The 21280-nt window shown below is 31.7% G+C and overlaps 1 protein-coding gene across 1 annotated transcript; it reads right to left on the reverse strand.

The window, feature by feature from the left end:
• Window positions 1-6986: 6986 nt before the first annotated feature.
• Window positions 6987-20412, reverse strand: LOC132714869 (uncharacterized). Its single transcript, XM_060697787.1, has 10 exons — window positions 20295-20412; window positions 19632-19734; window positions 18901-19009; window positions 14892-14953; window positions 14641-14687; window positions 13798-13881; window positions 11906-12010; window positions 11349-11504; window positions 10059-10160; window positions 6987-8243 (listed from the first exon to the last, which is right to left on the reverse strand). The coding sequence occupies exons 1-9, from the start codon at window positions 20410-20412 to the stop codon at window positions 10066-10068; spliced, it is 879 nt and encodes a 292-aa protein (XP_060553770.1). The 3' UTR covers window positions 6987-8243; window positions 10059-10065.
• Between the last annotated feature and the right edge of the window lie 868 nt (window positions 20413-21280).

Genomic DNA, 21280 nt, shown 5'->3' on the forward strand with positions numbered 1-21280 from the left:
CACACACACACACACACACCAACACATGCACACACACACGCACACACACACACGCACACACACACACACACACACACACACATGTTAAATTCTTAAATTCTGCTCAATCAGGTGCTAGGGGCCTGGACGGTAATTTGCCATTTCCATAACCGTCCATGAACAGGCTTAATGAAACAGGGTCGGCAATATGTTCAATTTTTCGATTTGTGAGTTTTTTAGGGATTCCGTTTTCCTCTCTTTTATCTGCAGCTTGTTTTCAACTTTATTTTAAATGTAAAATTGAAACGATGTAGTTGTTTTGAAAGATTATAGACGCGTTGTATATATTTTTAAGCAGATATCGTATCTTTGTGGCTTGTTATTCCATTCAATACATACAGACTTCACAGGTCAAAAAGTTGACTATGTCACAAATATAGAGTAGCGCTATCATAAGTCTAAACCGTAGTATGACCACTTAATATAAACTATGTGTATTGTTTAAATACGGTTCTATTCTGTCCATTACTGCTTGGTTATCGAGATTATTCGGGATATAAGAATAAGAACATCCTTAAACTAATTCACGCATCGTATAATTTAGGAGAATGATCAAATAGTTTTAGGCATGAAAGAAATATTAGATTTTGTCCAGTATCAAACATTTTTGGGAATTAAAAAAAAATTAGTTAATGTATTTTAAGTCTTTTGCTTAAATGAATTCAACATATTGACATTTAACAGCTAAAATCCCCTTTGTGGTTGAGGAATTGCCTTAAAGTGTTAATGCATCAAAATGGCAGCGACCGTTTATCCCGCGTGATCGTAAGAGGCGACCAAATGGGTTCATGTTACTGGAGCCTTTGTATCTCTCTGCCTCAGCCAAATTGATCTTTCCTGTTTTGGCGTCATATGACCTAAATTGTTTTAGTGCGCCGTAAAACAAAACAAAAATTAGCTACCATAGTAAATGAAATAGTTGTAAGTGGACCTAAGTACATTAAAAAAAATACATAATACATAGGACTCCCACTCGATTTTCTAGGTTCTTCTATAAAATCGCTTAAGTTTCAGTTGTTTCTTTCACAAAGCATTAAATTTTATTGTAACTATTACAAGAATCTAAACAAAATGCATATTTATAATAATAAGCGTTTTTTTAATTATTTGATACATGTTAGACTATATAAGTACATATTTGTTTTCATTGAAAATAAACTAAGAAACATAAACAATGAGCCTTTATTTTTCTAAAGTGGTACTTTGATTTGACTTGCAGTCTCAATTATAGTCAGGATTATTGTGTTGAAATTGTGACATTCATATTTTTGCTAGGTAAGGATTTTTTCATAACTTGTAGGTAAATGAATTTTAGTTTTTGCCATAAAATTTTATTATCATAGAAATGAGTCAATCAAATTTCCAAGAAAGGAATAAGTAGTATTTTAATATTAAAGTACAGTTTACAATAAAATAGGCTAATTCAAAGTAAAAGCAGGGGAATCCATTACAATTAATCATGTTACGAGTAGAAACTTAATTTTTTCAAATTATATAATTTTATGATAATATCAAATATAATTTACCATACGGACTAGATGAAGTATAACTTATTTTAAATTATGTGATTCCAAATCACTTTTTGCAGTAGAAGCTTAACGATCTGGAAGGTGTATTCAACTATGAAAACTGGACAGATAGTATCCTGCAGATATGCTTTATCGTTGTGCAGTGTTTCAGTGAAAGTCGTATGCTGCTAGAACGACATATACAGGCAACGCTGAAAGTGATAGTTAAGGTGAAAAACCACTTTCTGTAACTTAATTTTTTTAATATGAATACTTAATATAATACTTATTTAGATATGCAAAAAACAAACATGTTTTGCGGGACAAAGAAGTCCATGTACGTATATATTTTAATGGTTTTAATATGTTTCAGTATTGTTCTATTTTTGTCTGATACTTGTGGATCTTTGCTTCTTCCAGTACTATAGCGTTGAAGATTGAATACAACTTAAATTGGTGCTAGGGAGCGTATATGATAATACATTTCTTAAACTATCTCTCAGCCGATCAAGTCTGCAATTTTCATATAATACGGGAGTATATTTTAAATTAGTGGCAACGACAGTGCGTTTTTATCATATAAATAAGTGAAACATGTGGAAAACATAATTTGTAGAGTCCTTAAAATTACTCAACTTGGACTTCTACACACTTTCCAGCCTCAGAATCTATAACGAACAAGCATTTATATACTATTCTTTGAGGTATTCTCTTTATACACTTGTAGAGAGCGATTACGACGGCACTACGGGTTTTGCACCGGTAACCGTGAAGGCAAGATTTGATGTATAGATTTAACCAAAAGTCAGAAGGAGAGAGATCAATGACTATTAGCTGGATGTAGCAAAACCTCAATTCTCTGCACTATGAGTTTATTGTCTGGCACAAAAAAATAAATAAATAAAATAAAAAGAATAAAATAAAAAAAAATAAAGCAACATTTCATCGCCTTTGACCATAATAACAGGCTAAAAATTTGGTTAGAAAAATTATTGATCTTTCCAACGGTGTATCACATATGTTCTTTCACGTGTGAATTATTGTTAAATTGAATTGTTGCCACTAATTTAAATATGTTCGTAAAATGTTTTATTGCTTTCGAGGAAAGGGCCATTCAGCAGTATTTGAGGCCAACAACTACTTTTCGAAAATCTTATCGCTGTTTTAAATATGTCAACATTTTGAATCTTTGAAAATGCTTTCCAGAGAGCCTTTAATACATTCAGTTGTACTATTGGATGAACCTCGGAATACACCGGTATATGAATCTTTATAAGAATTAACTTAAACACGACAAGGCCATGTTAATAAAATTGAGGTAATTGTACAATAGTGTGGATATGTCGACTGTTATATATCATTTGCAGGATATGGAAGTAATGAAAGAAAGTATTAAAGATAATGACGAAGGTATCAAGCAACTAACTGAGATCATGCTCGGAATGACAAATTATATCGAATTAAGAATGAATGGTCTTGCTGATATGCTTCATAAGATCTTATCAATAGTAATGAATACAGATGTTTCGACTACGAAACCTTACTCAGAGAAAGGTATTAAATTATTGTTTGCCAGAATGACAGATAAAGTCGAATCAGAAATGTTTGAGCTTAAATATATGCTTCGCAATTTCTTATCAAAAGAAATGAATACATATGTTTCGACTAGGCAACCTTACGACGTGCCTATCTCAGATTTAGCCACTAAGTCAGATGTTGAATCATTGTTTACAGAATTAAGAGAGTTTAAAATAAGTTCTTTGTCTTCGCTATCTGACAAATTACATGAATTCGAAAAAAACGTTTAGTGAAAAGCAAGACATGATGATGAATAATACTTGTACTATGTATTTCGATAATTGTGAGGCCCTAACAAAAGGTGAACTAACTGAAAGTTTGAAATTGCTCACTGACATGTTTGCAAAAGGTGATGAGAAAGAAACACCAGAAACCTCAGTGGAATATGTACAGTCAAATTCTAATGAATTCTGAAACAATATTGAAGGAAGTTACCAAAGGTCATTATTTGATATCAGACAGTTTGTCACCTATTACATTTCGACAAATAGATTCAAACAACACGATCGCTAGAAGCTGTTACAACGTTGTCTTTGCAGGCAATAAATGTTGCAATATAAGTGCACAACCAGGTAATGGGGCAACCTTTCTATGGAGGAATTAAGAATATCCATTATCTTTGCAGCGAATTTGGTTTTTAATACTTAATTTCTTCACTTAGTCCTTTTCAAATATGTTTTCAAAAGTTTGTTTAATTCACTATTTTCTTTTCATTTTTTTTCAACTTAGTCTGGTAAAATTATACAAAACATATCGTTTAGTAATATGTTCGTTGTAACTTCATATTTAAATATTGAACATATTCTTGTACTCACTGAGACTCAATATTTCTTTTTCAGTCACGACGTTGGTGTTTTTGTTGATTTCGAAGTGTTTATGGGGCTTATGAAGCATCCGTTATGTTTGATAAAACGGACAACACAACAAACAAAATCGAAATCAAGCTCAGTGAAAAGAACTTATTAAATATTAATATAATGTGAAATGTTGTGTTTTTGGTCAGTTTTTGAATATTATTGTTATAATGTATATATTTATAGGGACGTTTATTTTCATTCGTATTATGTAGCTTGTTAAATACCCTATCATTTCTCATATATTGTATATAAAGATGCTTTTATATTTAAATGGTGTCAAGGTCGCAATCGATGCTTCATTGAAGGAACGTCGCTGAACGACCAAAAACCTAAAACATAAATATTAAATGAATTTCTTACATAGTCCAGCTGGTGAACTTAAGAACGAAAAATCGTCAATGGACTAGTACAATTATTGTTTCAATGCAGCAATTGAGAAGCTCCGCGCAAAAAATGCGTTCATTACACCCTTACAAATTATTCATACAGGTCATTTTCTATTTAGATTAAGTACTATTTATTGTATATTATTCTGGATGTTTTGTAAATCATTTAAATTTGCATAATTATATTTATCGTATGCACTGTCCATGGGACCATGAGAGATATTACATTTTAAAAAATATGCTTTCACTGATGCCTACCTGATAAGGAAAGTAATTCCAATATAAAAATGACATGCAAGACTTGTAATGTGACATGACAGCAGTGCAACATTGTTTTGTTTGTGTCACTACTGTAGTCAGTAATATTAGATGGTAAAAAAAAATCAAAGCATGTACATTTTCTTTTTCACTTACAATGCTACTCATTTTCTACAAGTATCACACCTAATCGTGGTAAGAAATAAAAAATCCATATGTAAATAAGCAAAAACAAAAACTTTAATCGACTTTATTTTTTCAAAAGGTCTGTTACATGTTTCATAATATATAACAAGAAAAGCATTGATACAAAGCATCAAAGGAGGGCGTCCAAGCAAGAAAGCAATTGACGATGAACTAAGAGACATCTGATGTCTATATTTTCGTTTCAATGGTTAATTGGATTTAACCAGAATTGTATATCATAGATGAATGAACGGACGAAAGACATTGTTCATCATGAACTTTGGTAGGCTTGCTAGAGATTAGAATATTAAATGTATTTTCTTTGGAACATACAAAACAGTAGTCAAAATAAACACAGTCTGATCTATTTTATTATTATACCTGTAACAAATGTACAAACAGTATATAAAAATAGTAACAAAGGGACTAATATAGTATTATTACATGCATATTTTTCAGATCAAATTTAAAAAAAATGGTTTCTATTAACACCTGGGACTTAAGATACAGTAGTTATATTTCAAGTCCCAGATAATTACTGAAAGTAAAACACACACTGGAATGAAAAATTTGGAAGACCAATTACGGGATTTTTTTGTTAAACGCAATAATAAAAAAAAAATGGTACAATAAAAATTATGAATAAATTTGCATGGCAAGTTGATATGTTGAAACATTATTTATCAATATAATGGAAGACTGTCACCCGAATTTTGGACCTATTGTTAACTGATTTTTTGGGAGATCAATCTGTCAAAAATTCGGGAAATCAGGGTCGATTTAAATATCCACTCTAAAAAAATGTCAGAAGAACAATCAGGGGAGCTATTAATTTACCGGAAAGTATCTACGGAATAGATAATACTATGATATAACAATTCGTAAAAATGGCCTACTTTTTTTCGATAAATATAAATATGTAGTGTTGAATATGTTTGCATTTCATTTCCTGCAAAATTCTCCAAATCGTTAATTAATACCATAGCGCGACACGAATGACCGTTTAGTTTCAGATGCGCTAAATTAGAACTATTTCTTGAAATAGATTTTCGGGAAGTTTGTTCCCGTTCTAATTCATCAATATGACATGCTGCGAATTACCGAAGGGGAAACCAATATATGACTTTACATAATAGAAATCGGAAGGAATTCTGCTTTCCGAATTTATTTTTAGCTATAAATCGAAGGGAATAATTGATAAAAATCGGGTCCATGGACAAAAAAATAGTAAACAAATAGCTCTGCGTCTATGGGCGCCAAGCAATAATCAGGTTATATTTGCAGAAATAAATTGAAAATCGTATTTTTAGTGAAATTCTTAGTCCGATTTGAATGAAAAGCAAAGCAACGTTTTTCTTATTTTGTATCATTTCTTCAATTAAAATAAGTTTATCCGAATCTTTGAAACAAACATGTCAAACGAAACTCAGTGAAGACCCTTTAAGACGGTTTTAAAGACTTGCTATCATTGTAGTCAATTACACTCAACTAAAATATTTTTATTACAGTTTAAAAGGCTTCTGGCCAAAAATACACATTAGTAAAGGTACAATATGATATTCATGTATTAAATAAATGTAGTTGTAAATACAAATAATTATTATAAAATTTTATATTCAAGTGTTCGTTCTTTTCAACGAATGAAACACAATTACAGACTACTTTACAAATGGTTTCTTCATGTTGTGAGTTTATCAGAAAATAAAAATCATTCATTGCTGTTTTACTAATTGTAGAGATAATTAGTTTGAATATCATAATACTAAGAACATAGAAAAGGTAACAATCAAGAGCAGGCAGATTATTTTGGTTTGAACCACCTGAACATATTCTTTCATGAAATTATTGTGTCTTCCCATATGCATTTCAATCGTTAATTTATGACAGGAATATCGAATCCTTGCAAAAGCAACCACGCATTTTTAGGAATATCACAACAAAGATAACGCTCAGGGTTTAATTGATTCTTGAAAAATTGAAAACGGTAACAACGGGACGCAATATTTATATCATTATGATATTTTGTTTAAAAAATCTTTCATTCTTGACGAAGGGCTAAAAGAAAAATGTCTTTTTTCCAACATCTTGTGCAATCCATACATTTCCAAAACCTTAAGTTTTAACTAGTGATTTACTTAAGAGTCCCAAAAATAATTCAACCTATCTCGTTCAAGGATTTTTTCACAGTTTGTAATATCTATAATATGGAAACAACTTACCCCGTTTTTTATACAATTAACAAAACATATTATACATAATGGCAAACATACACATTTATTTATAACATGCATTATATTTCTTTTAAAACATAAATGCTTTTTAACTGCCTTGAATTAACAAATCAATTTTCCCATATCTGGCACCAAAAGCAAAGAATAGTATAACCACATTATCAAACAGAATGAACAGTTCATTAGTCGGAAAATAATCATAAGCTTCTTTGAATTATACACAGAAAGTTTTGCATGTTCGGTTCGGCGTGTGTACATAATTCATTCTGTGCTGAACTCTATGATAGCCAAGGCGTAAATAAAGATCCCATTTATTTGTTTACGGGTGTAAACTTGTCTAAACTCAGAAATCCAATTCCCATACTGTTTGAGAGATCCTCTATATCTAAAAACCATTATCTTAGCTTTATTTAGATTTATTTCCGTCTCAGTATTTTTTATAAAATTCATCGACAACATTTAGTTGATGTTATCTTATTGCTGTTTCAACACAACTTGCTACATCATCAGCACAGATATCGTGAATTTTGTGCGTAATAAGTATCTCAGAATTATATATATGCGAGGCATTATGCTAATTCATTAACAAAGGGCAGAAACTGTATCCCTGTCGGGTTCCTATATTACATTTGAAAGATTCAGAAATCGTAGGCCTATTTAGAAATGGTTTGTGCATTTAAATCACAGCACACATCATTTACGCTTGCATAGAGCTAATTATACACTTTATTTTATAAAAACACTAAATCTTCCATTTGCTCCTATGCTTTGTAAAGCTTGAAAAAGTATCTGATGATTAATCATATCGAAGGCCTTGCAAATAACCATGTAGAAGCCTCGAAATATATGACCAGTTTAGAAAAACATTTTTGCGCCATAACTTGAAGTAAAACAAATAATTGCCGGATATCCAGACCGAAAACCTGCCTGTGGTTCATCAAAATAATTGTTATTTTCCCCAATTTATACGTCAAGCGTTTATCACCGATGCTTGAAAATATTTTATATAGTGTAATAATGTGAGGAATTCCTCGAGAATAACTCGGGTTACAGGTTGATCCAGCCTTATGTTTATGACATATTATGCTCAGGCCCAAAGATTGAGGGAATCCACTTGTTTCAAACATTCAATTAAAAAAATCTTCGTTCATGTCGTTCCTCTTATACTTCATGAAGGCTGCATATCTTTCTTATGTCCTCCTTAAAACATTAAAATTGCATTTAGTTAAAACATTAACTAATATTATAATGTGTCTGATGTCGTTTTAGATTGTGTATTATTAGTCCTTCAATTTGTAACAAATATGTCAACATACTTAAGAAAATGAGAAAAGCATCAAACTTTGCATAGATGTGCATTAAGACAAAATAAATGTTTTGGGCATATGACTCATTCGTTAATATGCCAATTTGGCTGAAATTATAATATGTCCTTTATACTATAACCATCCAATAGAAGGCTTGTATTTTAACAGTAGCACAAATAATGCACCTTTATAGTGATAAAGTGTTATAATCTTTTAATGATAATAAACACTAGTAAACATTGTGTTATCATTTATTCATTTTCTTTTTCCACTTCAACTGCTAAAATGAAATGATAAAGTCTGTATTTAGTTATGCACCGAAATAATGAATCATCATTATTATTTTATCTCATTTCCTACTATTTTTATTTCTTTTTATTTGATATCAAGAATATTAAAGACTCATAAACTAATGCGATTCATTCTTGCAACTCATAAATCTTGTGTAGTACCTCTTATGTATTCAGTCCTTTAAGTGTGTAAAGCTATATATCTGATAATTGCAGTTTAAAAATTATTTTTGAATTTTAAAAAAGTATCATTCCAAAAACAAACAACTATATGAGTTTGTACATTTTCTGAACAAAAGGTACGTACTCGCAATCTTTGCTGAAAAATTGAAACGCAACTTAAAAGCTGCACGATATTTTTCCAGTTCATTTCTATTCTGTTTATGTTAAATATTTACGTGTGTTTCGTGAATGAGAAATTCTAATATAAAGCTCTTTTGAGAATCGACAAAAAGAGTATTATCATTACATCACATAATTTTAATATCTAAAATGTTTTATTAAGATACTTTATTAGATACAGCTTTATACCCTTGTAAGCTACTATCCCGTATATGTAGTTTGGGCATTTATGAAATTAAATGCCATCAAAAGATAACATTTGACCACAGGCTCGTGCATTTATATGGAACAAGATGATTAATGCATGTATTGTGTGAAGAAAAATAATCAAAAACAAACTTTTGCTTTGTTTATGATGCTTTTATTTTAAACCGTTGCAACGTTTTATTTTGTAAATATACACTTATAATTTATACACTTATCCGTTATCTGGTTGCAAGTAGATACGTTGGTTGCGGTTATCCAGTTAAAAAGTGATATTTTTATTATACTCGCAATATGTTCATGGGTGTGAGTGAAACATAACAACCGTTTGGTGACAGTTATCTCGTGAAAACTGCAAGTTTACTTTTATGTATTTTTAATAACGTAAACAAATATCTTGATGTTTTAACCCCGTTTTGTGTGGGAGAGTAGCTTCAAGACTTTAAGTAGTTTGCAAAATATTTAAAATATAAAAGGAAGGTAAACGATGAATGCTTCTGAATTTGTTGACATGAAATGTAGTTCAAATAAATGAATATGCTCCACAGTAACTGTAAAATCTAGATAATTCTTGTAGTAAACACTGGTCAGATGCTAGTATATTTAACTTTAAAATCTTGAACTGGAGTATCATTTTGGAAATTTTGTTAAAGTAACAGAGGTTATATAAAAAATTAAATTTTATTTGTTTACTAGTTCATAACTGTATACGATAAAGTTGGAAAAAATATATTGGTAAGTCAATGTAACAATAATAGTTGATTGGCAGGGGAAAAAATGTTTTATGGTAAATCTGTTGAATCACATACTTTTCTATTTGAAAGAAGAGTTAATGATAGTATAATGAAATGTGATGTTTAATAAATACTTACCGCCCGATCAGCCTTTATTATCAGAATGCACCCTTGTTTTGAGCTCATCTAAAAATGGTGCTTTTGGAAACAGTAATGCTCCATTTTGTTTGGCCGTTGTTTCTAAAAGATATATTTATAACAACGTTATATTTGTTTGTTTTGCATTAACTAAGATTTCAAAACATTTTGGTAAAAACTTGCAATAAAATTTATTAAAAAGTCTTAGCGTTCATTTGACAGTATAAGCTTATTTAACAGATTCTAAAATGTCACTATTTACCATTATGTTCATTGGCTTAAAATCCAGATTTTGTGTGCTTACAAAAGCAGGTAAAATGTGCAGTGTGTTTTTGAATTTCATTTTTGAATTTTTTTTTATAAAAGTGTAGTAAAATGAATATCATTTTTACTCATAACGAAAAGCTATATAATAAAAGGTAAATTATGTTGTAGTAGCTTTCTGTGGCTATGCATTTTTCTATTCGGTTCCGCCGCTGCTCGAAGCAAAATACAAAGCCCCAGAAAGCTACTACAACATGATATTCCGTATAATTCCGTATTATTCAGAAAATGTAATGTATCTGTCAAGAAATAAATTCATCACTGACGGATGAATATGTAATTTTTGCAATACTGGCCACGCCTTTTATAAGTTTGGTTCCCGTTTCCAAATGCTACGTTATACACAGCTCGGAAGATCAGAACCAACGGCAAAAATAGTCCGACACTTCCATATATGGTACCGTATTTGTAACTATAATAATACGGAATTTTCTATCCATTGAAGTGTATTTGCGCTTCAAGATTTGCGTGTATTTTAGGAACAAAATTTATATGTATATAATAAAACAAGTTAAGGCACAAAATAAAGCCTGGACGGTTTTTTGTATTTGTTTTCTCTTTGTTTTTTCAAGGCGAGAAAAAACCAAAAAGTCACGTTAATGCACCGTGTTCCGTGTAATCCTAAATGATGTGTATTTAGTCGTTAAAATAATTTAATTGTGAAAATGTAATTCAATTGTGAATTTGATGTAATTTGATTGTGAAAATCAAATTGCTGAGAGTTTGTCATAAATTAACATTGCCGCGACATGTTTTTAAAGGTAATGTTATGAGTGTGACTTTGATTTTTTTCTTTGTCAGGTCTATATAAAAGATCATTTGTCTACCGCTAGATGAGAACAATATGATTTGAGAAAGATATTTAATTAGAAAAAAATAATTTATAAGTCTAACGTTATTCAGCATTATCATTATATTAAATGCTCATTAGAGACATAAACACTGACTGGCCATTTCGTTTCATACCATTATGGCGTTCCGTTTCACTTTTGTGTGAATGTGCTGTTTTCTTTTTGCTGTCATTCTCATGAACTAAATGCGTGTCACAGTGAGAGTCACTTGGTGCTGACACGGAACAAAATGACGAAGCTATTGAATGTTTTCGATCTCCTGCTAATAGGCCTTGTATTTAACAAGAAGGAAATAAAACATATGTTAACATTAACAAGTTTATGATAATCCGTGGCATGTTTATATGAATTGAACAAATTCTGATGAAAAAAAATCAGCGACAATCAATTGTAATGAAATTTAGGAAAAAATCAAATTTTTTATTTTGCTGCTTTTAATATGAAACAATTCTATGTTGTCTTCCATATGCCTAAGCGAACATGAAAAAAACCTGGTGAACAAATTGAGTGTTTGATTTACATCACTGCAATTGTACGAAATTTGGTGCATAGTATACATCTCATAGAAACAAGCAAAGCCATGTATCAATTAAGCCTAAACGTAGTGTATATGAAAACATATGTACGTATATATTCATAGCTAAGATTTTGTAAGCTCTGATTTTGTCTTACCCTTTAATGAAGGGCTTACGTCTTCATAATCGTCATCTGTGTCTGCGGAGTCTAATACATGTTGTTGCCCCTTCATGTGTATAACACCCGCTTCTTCCTTCATTCCTTTTATAGAAAAATTCTTGCTTTAACCCAATGAAGAATAATCGGTTCAACCAATAATTCTTATTTCATTTAGTAAACTTTAACACAGTTACCGCACATACAGTATATACTGCCTGAAGTGTGATTACGATTACCCCTGTTTAAATCAAACATTATGTGTAACTAATTGATCATAATTATAGACCATATGAAACATATAGTATCTAAGTTTATCTTTTATGTACCTATAAATTGAGGACAATAATTTCGATATTTAATGTTTAAATTTTACAGAACATGTATTGATAAATAACTCAATTTCAAACTTAACTTATTTCAATTCATTCAATTTACCGATCACCAAATTCGTCTCTGCGCTTTGACTTTGTTTATAACAGTGATAATTAGTCTTTCGTCATCATGCAAAACTGCTCTTGATTACATTTTGGCATATTTAAGTTTTCTACGAGCAATATCTGTAAAACTATGTAAATGCAATGACAGTCATCTGCTCGAAGGATAAGTAAATAACATAGCGTTCGTAAGACAGCCTTTTAAAAAATCAATGTTTTCCAAATTTCAAGTCACTTCTTGAATGTGTACAAATACAAATATGTCAACAATACATTATTGTCTGAAATAATCCTAGAATACGTATTTTTTCTTATGATAGATGTTAAAAAGATGCAATCCCTTCGAATCAAACACATTTTACCATTTCAACAATTTTTAAAAATGGCGGACGTGATAGAGACTATTATATCAGTTATATTGGTGTAAAAACAGATTTAGATTAACCATCTAGAAATGTTTGTTTAAATGATTAAAACGAGGCATCATTCATATTTGTTGTTTAGAATAAATAATATCATCGCCATTTAACTTTGATTTATAAACTTATATTTATGCTGAAGACTTCCTGTAAATGTGAGAAATTCGTCCGAAATTGAAGCCTAGGGGGGGGGGGAAATTGTTTATATACAAGTATATATTCAGGAAATTTCATTTAAATTTCAGCATCTAATACAAAAAAATATTGCTTGTTTGCTGTGTAAGATGTAATTTTATTTCGAACATAAAAAACAGTATTTTCTGTCACTCGTATGAATATTGTTGTTACGGGATGGAATAAAATTACATCTTAAGCTATGTTCTCACCGCCGATCAGATCAAGTCGATTGTCCCGATCACATTAATTCCCCGATGAAGCCCGACCAAGCTGGATCAAATGCAAATTCACGACCCCAACACGACCTCAAGTCGACCATGTTTACGACTTCTTCTCGACGACAACCCAACCAACATCCCGACATCTTTTTCGATCACCCTGACCTATACGCGAGTCATACATGATCTCTACTAGACTAACAGGACCTCTGATCGATCGTTGCCAGATTTCCACCCGACCAGATCGGATAATACTCGAGTAGAAGTCGAGATAATCGTGCACAAATCAGGTAAGAGATGTATACCCGATGTAAACCCGACCAAACTAGATCGTTACACGATTTATTCTCGATCAACTAGATATTCTACTCGATCACTATACGATCGCTTCTCGACGTCTTATCTGCTCGATCTCTACTCGAATTTTTTCGACATGTCAAAAAAATTCGGGAAAGAAGCCCGAGCCATGCCGACCAAGGTAGACCGCTCCGACCACCCTCGATCACGCATGCAGACCGAGCTAGACCGGTACCCGATCGCTTGATTGTGCTTGATCGATTTTATCTGATCGGAGGTGAGAGCATTACACACAAACAAACACATATCTTCTGTCATGAATTTACAACTGAACAGTTTCTTACCATGGTGTATATTGCCAAACCGTCTTTGATCAACTTCATCGTACGCTTTATCATCAGTTCCAATTCTTGTTTCTTTGTCAACATCTATATCGACGTAAGAATGATTGTCATGTGATGAATTCGTATTTAACATTTAATATATATTCGATATTCTAAAACATATCTTGTTAAAAGTTGCTAAAAAAATGAAAATTTTCTTTTTCTATCATAAATAAATACAACATAGATACATTTTTCGCCTCACATTTAGCGGGTTCCTTGGTCCGAACCATTTGAAATTTTTCAAGGACCACCTTAATTTTAAAAAACCCATGGTCTCCCTTGAAGTGAAATGATATTAACTGATACTATGTTTTTACAAAATGAAAAGCAGTGGTTACAAAATGGCACTATTTACCCGATAAAAGGCTTATTTTTCACAACTATGTATCAAAATGACTGCAACACTTTGTTTTAAAGTTTTAATACAATATTATATCTGAAGGTACAAATAACATGATGTTGTGTATCATAAATGTCGTAAAATTATATGATAATAATTTGCGCTAAATCAATAATATTTCAACTAAAACAGAGAGTTTTTTTTATTTTCCCGACCCTGGCATTTAATATTTGAACCTCTTTGCCACTTATAAACTTTTAAGAAATAACTTTTATACACTGACTGTAAAGATATTTCTTATGCTTGTAAATGGTATAAATTATGTTCTTGCATGAGACGAATTCGCTATAACAAATCAATTAAAAACTTTCGGTATGACAAAATATATCCGTAATGCCATAATGACTAATATGTATCATATAGTTTGTTATCAGAATTAAAGATATTACAAAATTACTTACCGATTTCTATTGCGGGTACTGTTCCTGCGCTTCCGTATCCGCTATCACTAAAATATAATATAGCATTTAGTATTTAGTTCTTTAAAATATTTGATACTTTATAAGGAAACTGTTTACTTGGTCATATCTAATTTCTTCACCAACAATCTTTTTATTTTGATTTATTGAATTATGATAATCTACACAAAAGCATTTTCTTTAACAAGATTCGTAATAATAGACAGAACGAAATCAAGAAAAAAGCTGCCTACCATGATTGACGAAAGTGGGACTTCACTTCCGAAATTCTGCGGTTTAATTCGTCAACCCATTTCTGTTACAAAAAATACAACAGTAATACTTGATTTTATATATTAAACTATCAGTTTTAGATTTGAAAAGAAACAAAAGGGTTATGTTATGATGGCCTTACTATCGCTCATCTGATTATAAAGGTTCATTCCCAATTTCCAGAATATTTTGACTGGAACCCCATAGAGTGTAAACAATGTTATTTTTTCATTTTGGGCAGTGTGGCTTAGTTTTTGACCCATGTTACCTATAATCAAACTTGAGCGAGAAATCATCAAAACAACCTTTCTGATTTGCAGGATATTTGGATCAAAACAGTAGCCTGAAGAAGTTTAACCAGATGGTTTTTGACCCCAGGTAACCCATTTCGAATTTGGCCTCAAAAACATCATAACTTTTCTTACTAATTACCAGAGACATTGCATTGAAAAAGTAGCCCCAAGTGTGTTAACAACGTTTTTTCCATATTTGGGCTGTGTGACCTAATTTTTGACCACAGATAATCCATATTCGAACTTGACCTAGAAATCATCAATACAACATTTCTTTCCAATTTCCAGGATACTTGCATCAAGCCAGTAGCCTCTAGAATGTTAACAAGGTTTTTCCATTATTTGGGCAGTGTGGCCTAGTTTTTAACCCCTATTGACCCGTATTCAAACTCGACATAGACATCATAAAAACAATCTTTGACCAAATTGTAGGATATTTGAATCAAAACTGTGGCCTGTAGACATTTAACAAGGTGATTCCATAATTGGGATGTGTGACTTAGGATATTTCGATCACAGCAGTGACCACTAGAGTGTAAACAATGTTCTCAGTATTTAGGCAGTCTGGCCTAGTTTTTGACACCAAGTTACACATTTTTGAACTTGACCTAGAAGTCAACAAAACAATCTAGCTGACCCATTTCTAAATATTTTAATCAAAACAACAGTCCTAAGTGTGTTAACAAGGTTTTGTTCTCTTTTTGGGCTGTGTGACCTAGTTTGTGACAAGAGATGAGCTAGAAATCAACAATACAACCTTTCTGACCAATTTTCTAAATATTGAAATCAAAACAGTACCCTCAAGGGTTTTAACAAGTTTTTTTTTCATATTTGGACTATGTGACCTAGTTATTGACCAAAGGAGACCCATATTAAAGCTTGACTTAGAAATCATAAAAAAAAAACTTCAGGCAAAATTTCATGATATTTGGTCCAAAACAGTAGCCTCTTGAGTGTTTACGTAAAGGTTTCCATATTTTGGCTGTGTGGCCGAGCTTTAGACCCTAAGTGACCCATATTCGAACTTGACCTAGAAATCATTAAAACAATCTGACAATTTCCATGATATTTGGACTGGAACAGTAGCCCCTAGTGTGTAAACAAGGTTTTTCTATATTTGGACGTTGTGACCTGATTCAAACTTGACCTAGAAATCATCAAAGCAACCTTTCTGACCAATTTAAGGATATTTGGATATTGTAAGATACTGTTAATAAAATACTTCTAGGACCTTGTAATGTTATCAGTTAAAACAAATTATATTTTATGACAATATGAATATCAAACTAGGATAATTATTGACTAATGAGGTAATAATGCTCAGGCAATGCTTAACACTTACCTGTCAGGATTTCTGAACTTGCCTCAGCCATTCATTAATATTTGCTGATTTTATTGTTAAGATAATTTTCTGGTAAATGAAGGAATTAAGACCATGATATAGGACATTCTGAGGTTCTAGGACGATATAAGGCAGTATTAAGGAGGTTAATACTTTAAGAAATGATTTATTTATTTACTTTGTTTATCCTGGCATCAAAATGGCTGTTGAGAGTTGTCTAACTTGATTCAAAACATTAGATGCATCTATTTTCATAAACATATACAAATACTTATTATTTTACATGAACGAACATAGAATGTTATCCTTATTTACTTAAGATTTAAGTTACTTTCCAAATAGTTAGCCGGCATTGCTGTATTTCATAATTATCTTGATGACCAGTATGACCTCTAAGTTTGTCAGGAGGGGAAATTCAAATTCCTGGCACTGGAATCTTTTTTATATCTGATTCAATAGTTCATTTTTCATAAGCTAGAAACATGATTATGTTTGGTCCAGACATTTAGTACAAGGAGTTAAGCATGTAATTCAAGTGTTCATTGCATATTTTGTTATTTGTTTACCATGTAAATTTACATTTTTCTAAATTTTTCCTGTCAAGATGGCTGCCATTTTTAGAAATTCCTGTCTTTTCAGCCAGACTTCCAGGGCAAATGGAATGTTATGATAGGTCAATTGTGACAGTCCCGGCCATTTCAGAGTCTATATAAGTAGCCATGACAGGTTATTTACAGCTTGCATTTTGGCTTTAAATCCTGACAGTCGCGAAAACTAGTGACAAGAGCATTTTGTAATATTTTCATGGAAACTTGTATTGTTGAATCTAGCAAATTTAGTGCTCTTCAGAGTTAGATAAAGAAATTGTTGAATTAACTTTATATCAATAAAAGTTTGAACAGTTTTTGACTTAGCTTACAATATAAACAATAGCCTCAAGAGTGTTTACGAGGTTTTTACATATTTGGGCTGGGTGACCTAGGTTTTTACTACAGATGACCCATATTCGAATCTGACCGGAAATCATCAAAACAACCTGCTGGCCAATTTTCAAGATATTCTGACTGAAACAATAGCCACTTGGGTGTTAAAAACGTGTTTCCATAAATGTGTTGTGTGACCTAGGTGACCCGTAATCAAATCTGACTGAGAAATCATCAAACCAACCTTTCTGATCAATTTACAGGATATTTAGATCATAACAGTAACCACTAGAGTGCCAACAAGATTGTTCTATTTAAACTCTATTTTGACTACATTTTTTATCCGAGATGACCTATATTCAAACCTGACATGTATTTCATTGAGACAAACATTCTGTCAAAGTTTGATTAAGATCCAAGCAAAAGCTGTGACTTTATGGCCAGGTGACCTCAAAAGCCAAATAAAACGTCATTAAGCAACATTCCTTTTTAATAAAACGAGCATTTCATCCATGATTGAACTTCATACTCGTGCATGTATATCATCTAAGATAGTTGGGAAAAAAGAAAATAAAACGAATCAACACATTTACAATAATTTATATGTAAACAATGCAATTCTTCATTTGATGATTTTAATGATAAAGTAAACAAAGACCGTAAATACTTCGTTTTTCAAGGGTTTTCAATGTAGATGATTTATGAATATATTCATAACAGTTGTCAATTGTTACTTTCTTAAATCTGTCGCGCGTCACCTAGGTATCTATTTTAAAGATCCTGAAACATTTCATAAACGCTTAATAGAAGAAAAGAATAGTACTTTTGTATGTGTTAAAGATGGTCTTCAAATGAATAACAAAAACAAGTTGATGGTCAGAATGTAATTAAATACATAGTGATCTTCGGAAAACCCTGACGGTATTACTAAGTGTGGTAACAATTGAATATTTAAATTAATGGAGGTCATGTGACACGCGCTCAAACTGCTTGTAAGCAAACTTGGCGGAAAGGAAGAAACCACATACAACAGGAAGGTTAATCTTAAGAACGTTAAACAAAAGTAAAAGTATAAAAATAACCTTCTTTGCTTCATAAGCTGGTTTCTTGGGCATATATTTTTGTTTTTCTCTACTTATAGGATGGGTAACGTGACAGATCATGTGTTGCTTTTGACATATCATTGTGTTATATTTAGAAAACCCCAGTCAGCGTTGAAGATTTTTCACCATTTTATTTTCTTTTTTATTTACCAATTGTTACTTTTTCCCCGTAAAATGATCGCGTTTACCCTTTACCTTTCTGACGTTTTTCATAAATTATTTACATAACATACAGGATCTTTAATTTGAATTTGTTCTGGAAGGCTGAGCTAGAAGTCGAATCTAATGGAATGAACATGATAACAATATAAAAGGTATTGTGTTTATACTTTTTGTGATTCTTCTGTATCACAGCAAAAATGTAGAGGTGGCTGTTCATCATTGTAACCAAGATAAAAGCAAATTTCTCCATTGTGTTCCTCTGTTGACTCCCAAGCGCTAAAAATCGTAAGTAGTTAAAATAGTGTTTTCAAACAACAAATTAATTTCTACACTTGTATGTATATTTCATATTTTCATATAACGTTTTAAAAAAAATTTTTTTTTGCTAGATCTTGATTTACATATTGCTAAGCTAGAATCAACGTGCAGATGATAGTTTAATTATCTTACACCGTATAAGTTGTTCAGTATTTTAATCGGCCATCAGCACTTGTAATGACTAAATACGTTATTTTTAGATACATCGTTTCATATTATTCTCAAATAAAGAAAATTAAGATGGAAAATGAAATATTGGTACGGTAAATTACATAAATAGTAAGGAAATAAAAATAAGATAACATTTTTTTCTACTGGCCGGCTTCCTATATTTAAATAAGTATATCGAAAGAATCTTTTCCCGATCTTCTATTTTTAGACACAAACGTCACTGACGTGTTATAAATAGCTCTCGGGACGCTGTTTTGAAGACGGTTTAACAGTGACATGACGCACTGATCCATGCTAACATTGTTTGAAACAAAAAAGAATTGTTTTCCCAACAAAAGGCCGCTTTAAAGTTAAGTCTACCAGGACTGAAAGATAATATATCAAGTAAGAAATAAAAGGTAACTCTTACCTTTTAAATTCTTTTAAAGACTGTTTCTGGAATGCTTTATGTGATCGCCAGTTTTCATACAAGTAAACACAACCCTGTGATACAATACAATAGCAGCTTTTCCCTGTAAATGATAAGAATCAAATCCAGAAAACCATTTGTACGCTCGTTTCATTTGAGGCTTACAATGTCATTCTATATTTCGAGTGCCCACTCTTAAAGTATTTTGTTAGTGATTTTCCATTGCAGGGCAAAGGCAAAAGTAGATCATGACGAAACACCCAATATTATGGAAATATTTATTTGAGGGCGAGATGGGAGGCATTTTATTCATAGACACTGTCCTTATTAACACTTGAGAAATGACTTGAAAGATATGAAAACAGCTTAACCCGTCGTGTTTTGATTTTTTGAAACTATATGTCGGTTAATTCCTTATTATGAAAAATGTTAGGATTTGCTGGTAAAATATCTGATGACTTAGTCAAACAAAATGCACCTAGATTCTTTGACTGTGTCTGGTAGTATTTGACTAGAACACTGGTGATGGGCCTTAGAAACGTTCAAAACATTTAATAGACACACATTTAGACAACCTGCTGTTTAAAATATAAGACCTAAATTAACGAGACATATAAAATGTTAAGAGATTATCTTACGAACATTATTTAGGCCGATACTCACAATGATGCTTTTTCTGTGAAATCATCAAAGTCCCCTTCCATGAATATTCTACTGCAGCTAACAACTCATATGCAGCTGGAGATGAAATTTGAAAAGTTTTTTCTGAAAGATTAGTCATCCCTTAATCGTCTGATTTTATATATTGCATTTGCCTAACTTAGAATTCGAATCTTAAGGGAATTTACGGTGGCCGGTTGCGGCCATTTTAAACCAGCGAGAAATATTATCGTTTTATCATAATATGTCTCAGGCAACTTACAAATCCGCGAGAATTTCTGCCGAAAAAATACAAAATGTCGCGGGGAACGTTTAAACCTCGATATTCTATAACAGTTGTTGGAAACAGCAAGGAACATTTTGATTTCAATGGCCGGTAGCATCCATTGTTTGATTATATATCTTATTCCTCGTCGTTTGTCTATAAAAACCCGAGGAAAAGAAAGAAATCCGCGACATTTTCTGCAAGTGTTGTAGAAATTCTACAAAAAAGTCGAGGGGAATAATTAAAGGCCGCGACTTTTTGTTCCTCAAAACGTCACGGCTAAAATGTCGAGGATTTTTTAACGGCGACTTTTGTAAGAAATCCGTGACTTTTTAGCCGCGACTTTTTGCGAAAAGACATTTTCCAACACAAAAGAAGGTGAGGATGAATGCTCAAACTCTACGTTTTACAAGGTATGCATCATAACAAATCATCGCGGATTATAATGGCGGCAATCAGCAACCTAAAGCCTGCAGATGTTGACGTGGCTTAATCTACTATGTAGACAGAAAATGTCACGAATTCCTCAGTAAAATCAACTTTTTCCGACAAAAGAGTGACAGAAAAATTCGACAGTTTCTATAAACCGTGACATTTTATACAATTTCGACATAAGATCATTTACAAAATTCCAAGATACATAATCAAAGCTGTTACTAAATATACCCTTAAAAGTAGCATTTTTATTAATTTTAAATGACGGTGAAAAAACGAAATTGCGTGT

Source organism: Ruditapes philippinarum, unplaced genomic scaffold (genome assembly GCF_026571515.1).
Source record: "Ruditapes philippinarum isolate M1 unplaced genomic scaffold, ASM2657151v2 ctg1368_1_1_1_1, whole genome shotgun sequence".
Lineage (NCBI taxonomy): Eukaryota > Metazoa > Mollusca > Bivalvia > Venerida > Veneridae > Ruditapes > Ruditapes philippinarum.

Excerpts from the sequence above, each read along its gene's own strand:
- LOC132714869 (XM_060697787.1), bottom strand. The coding sequence starts at position 20,412 with ATGACTAATCTTTCAGAAAAAACTTTTCAAATTTCATCTCCAGCTGCA. Across the intron at positions 13,882-14,640 it reads AGTACCCGCAATAGAAATCG|ATGTTGACAAAGAAACAAGA; the intron begins GTAAGTAATTTT and ends ACGTCGATATAG. Across the intron at positions 11,505-11,905 it reads CGTAAGCCCTTCATTAAAGG|GCCTATTAGCAGGAGATCGA; the intron begins GTAAGACAAAAT and ends GTTAAATACAAG.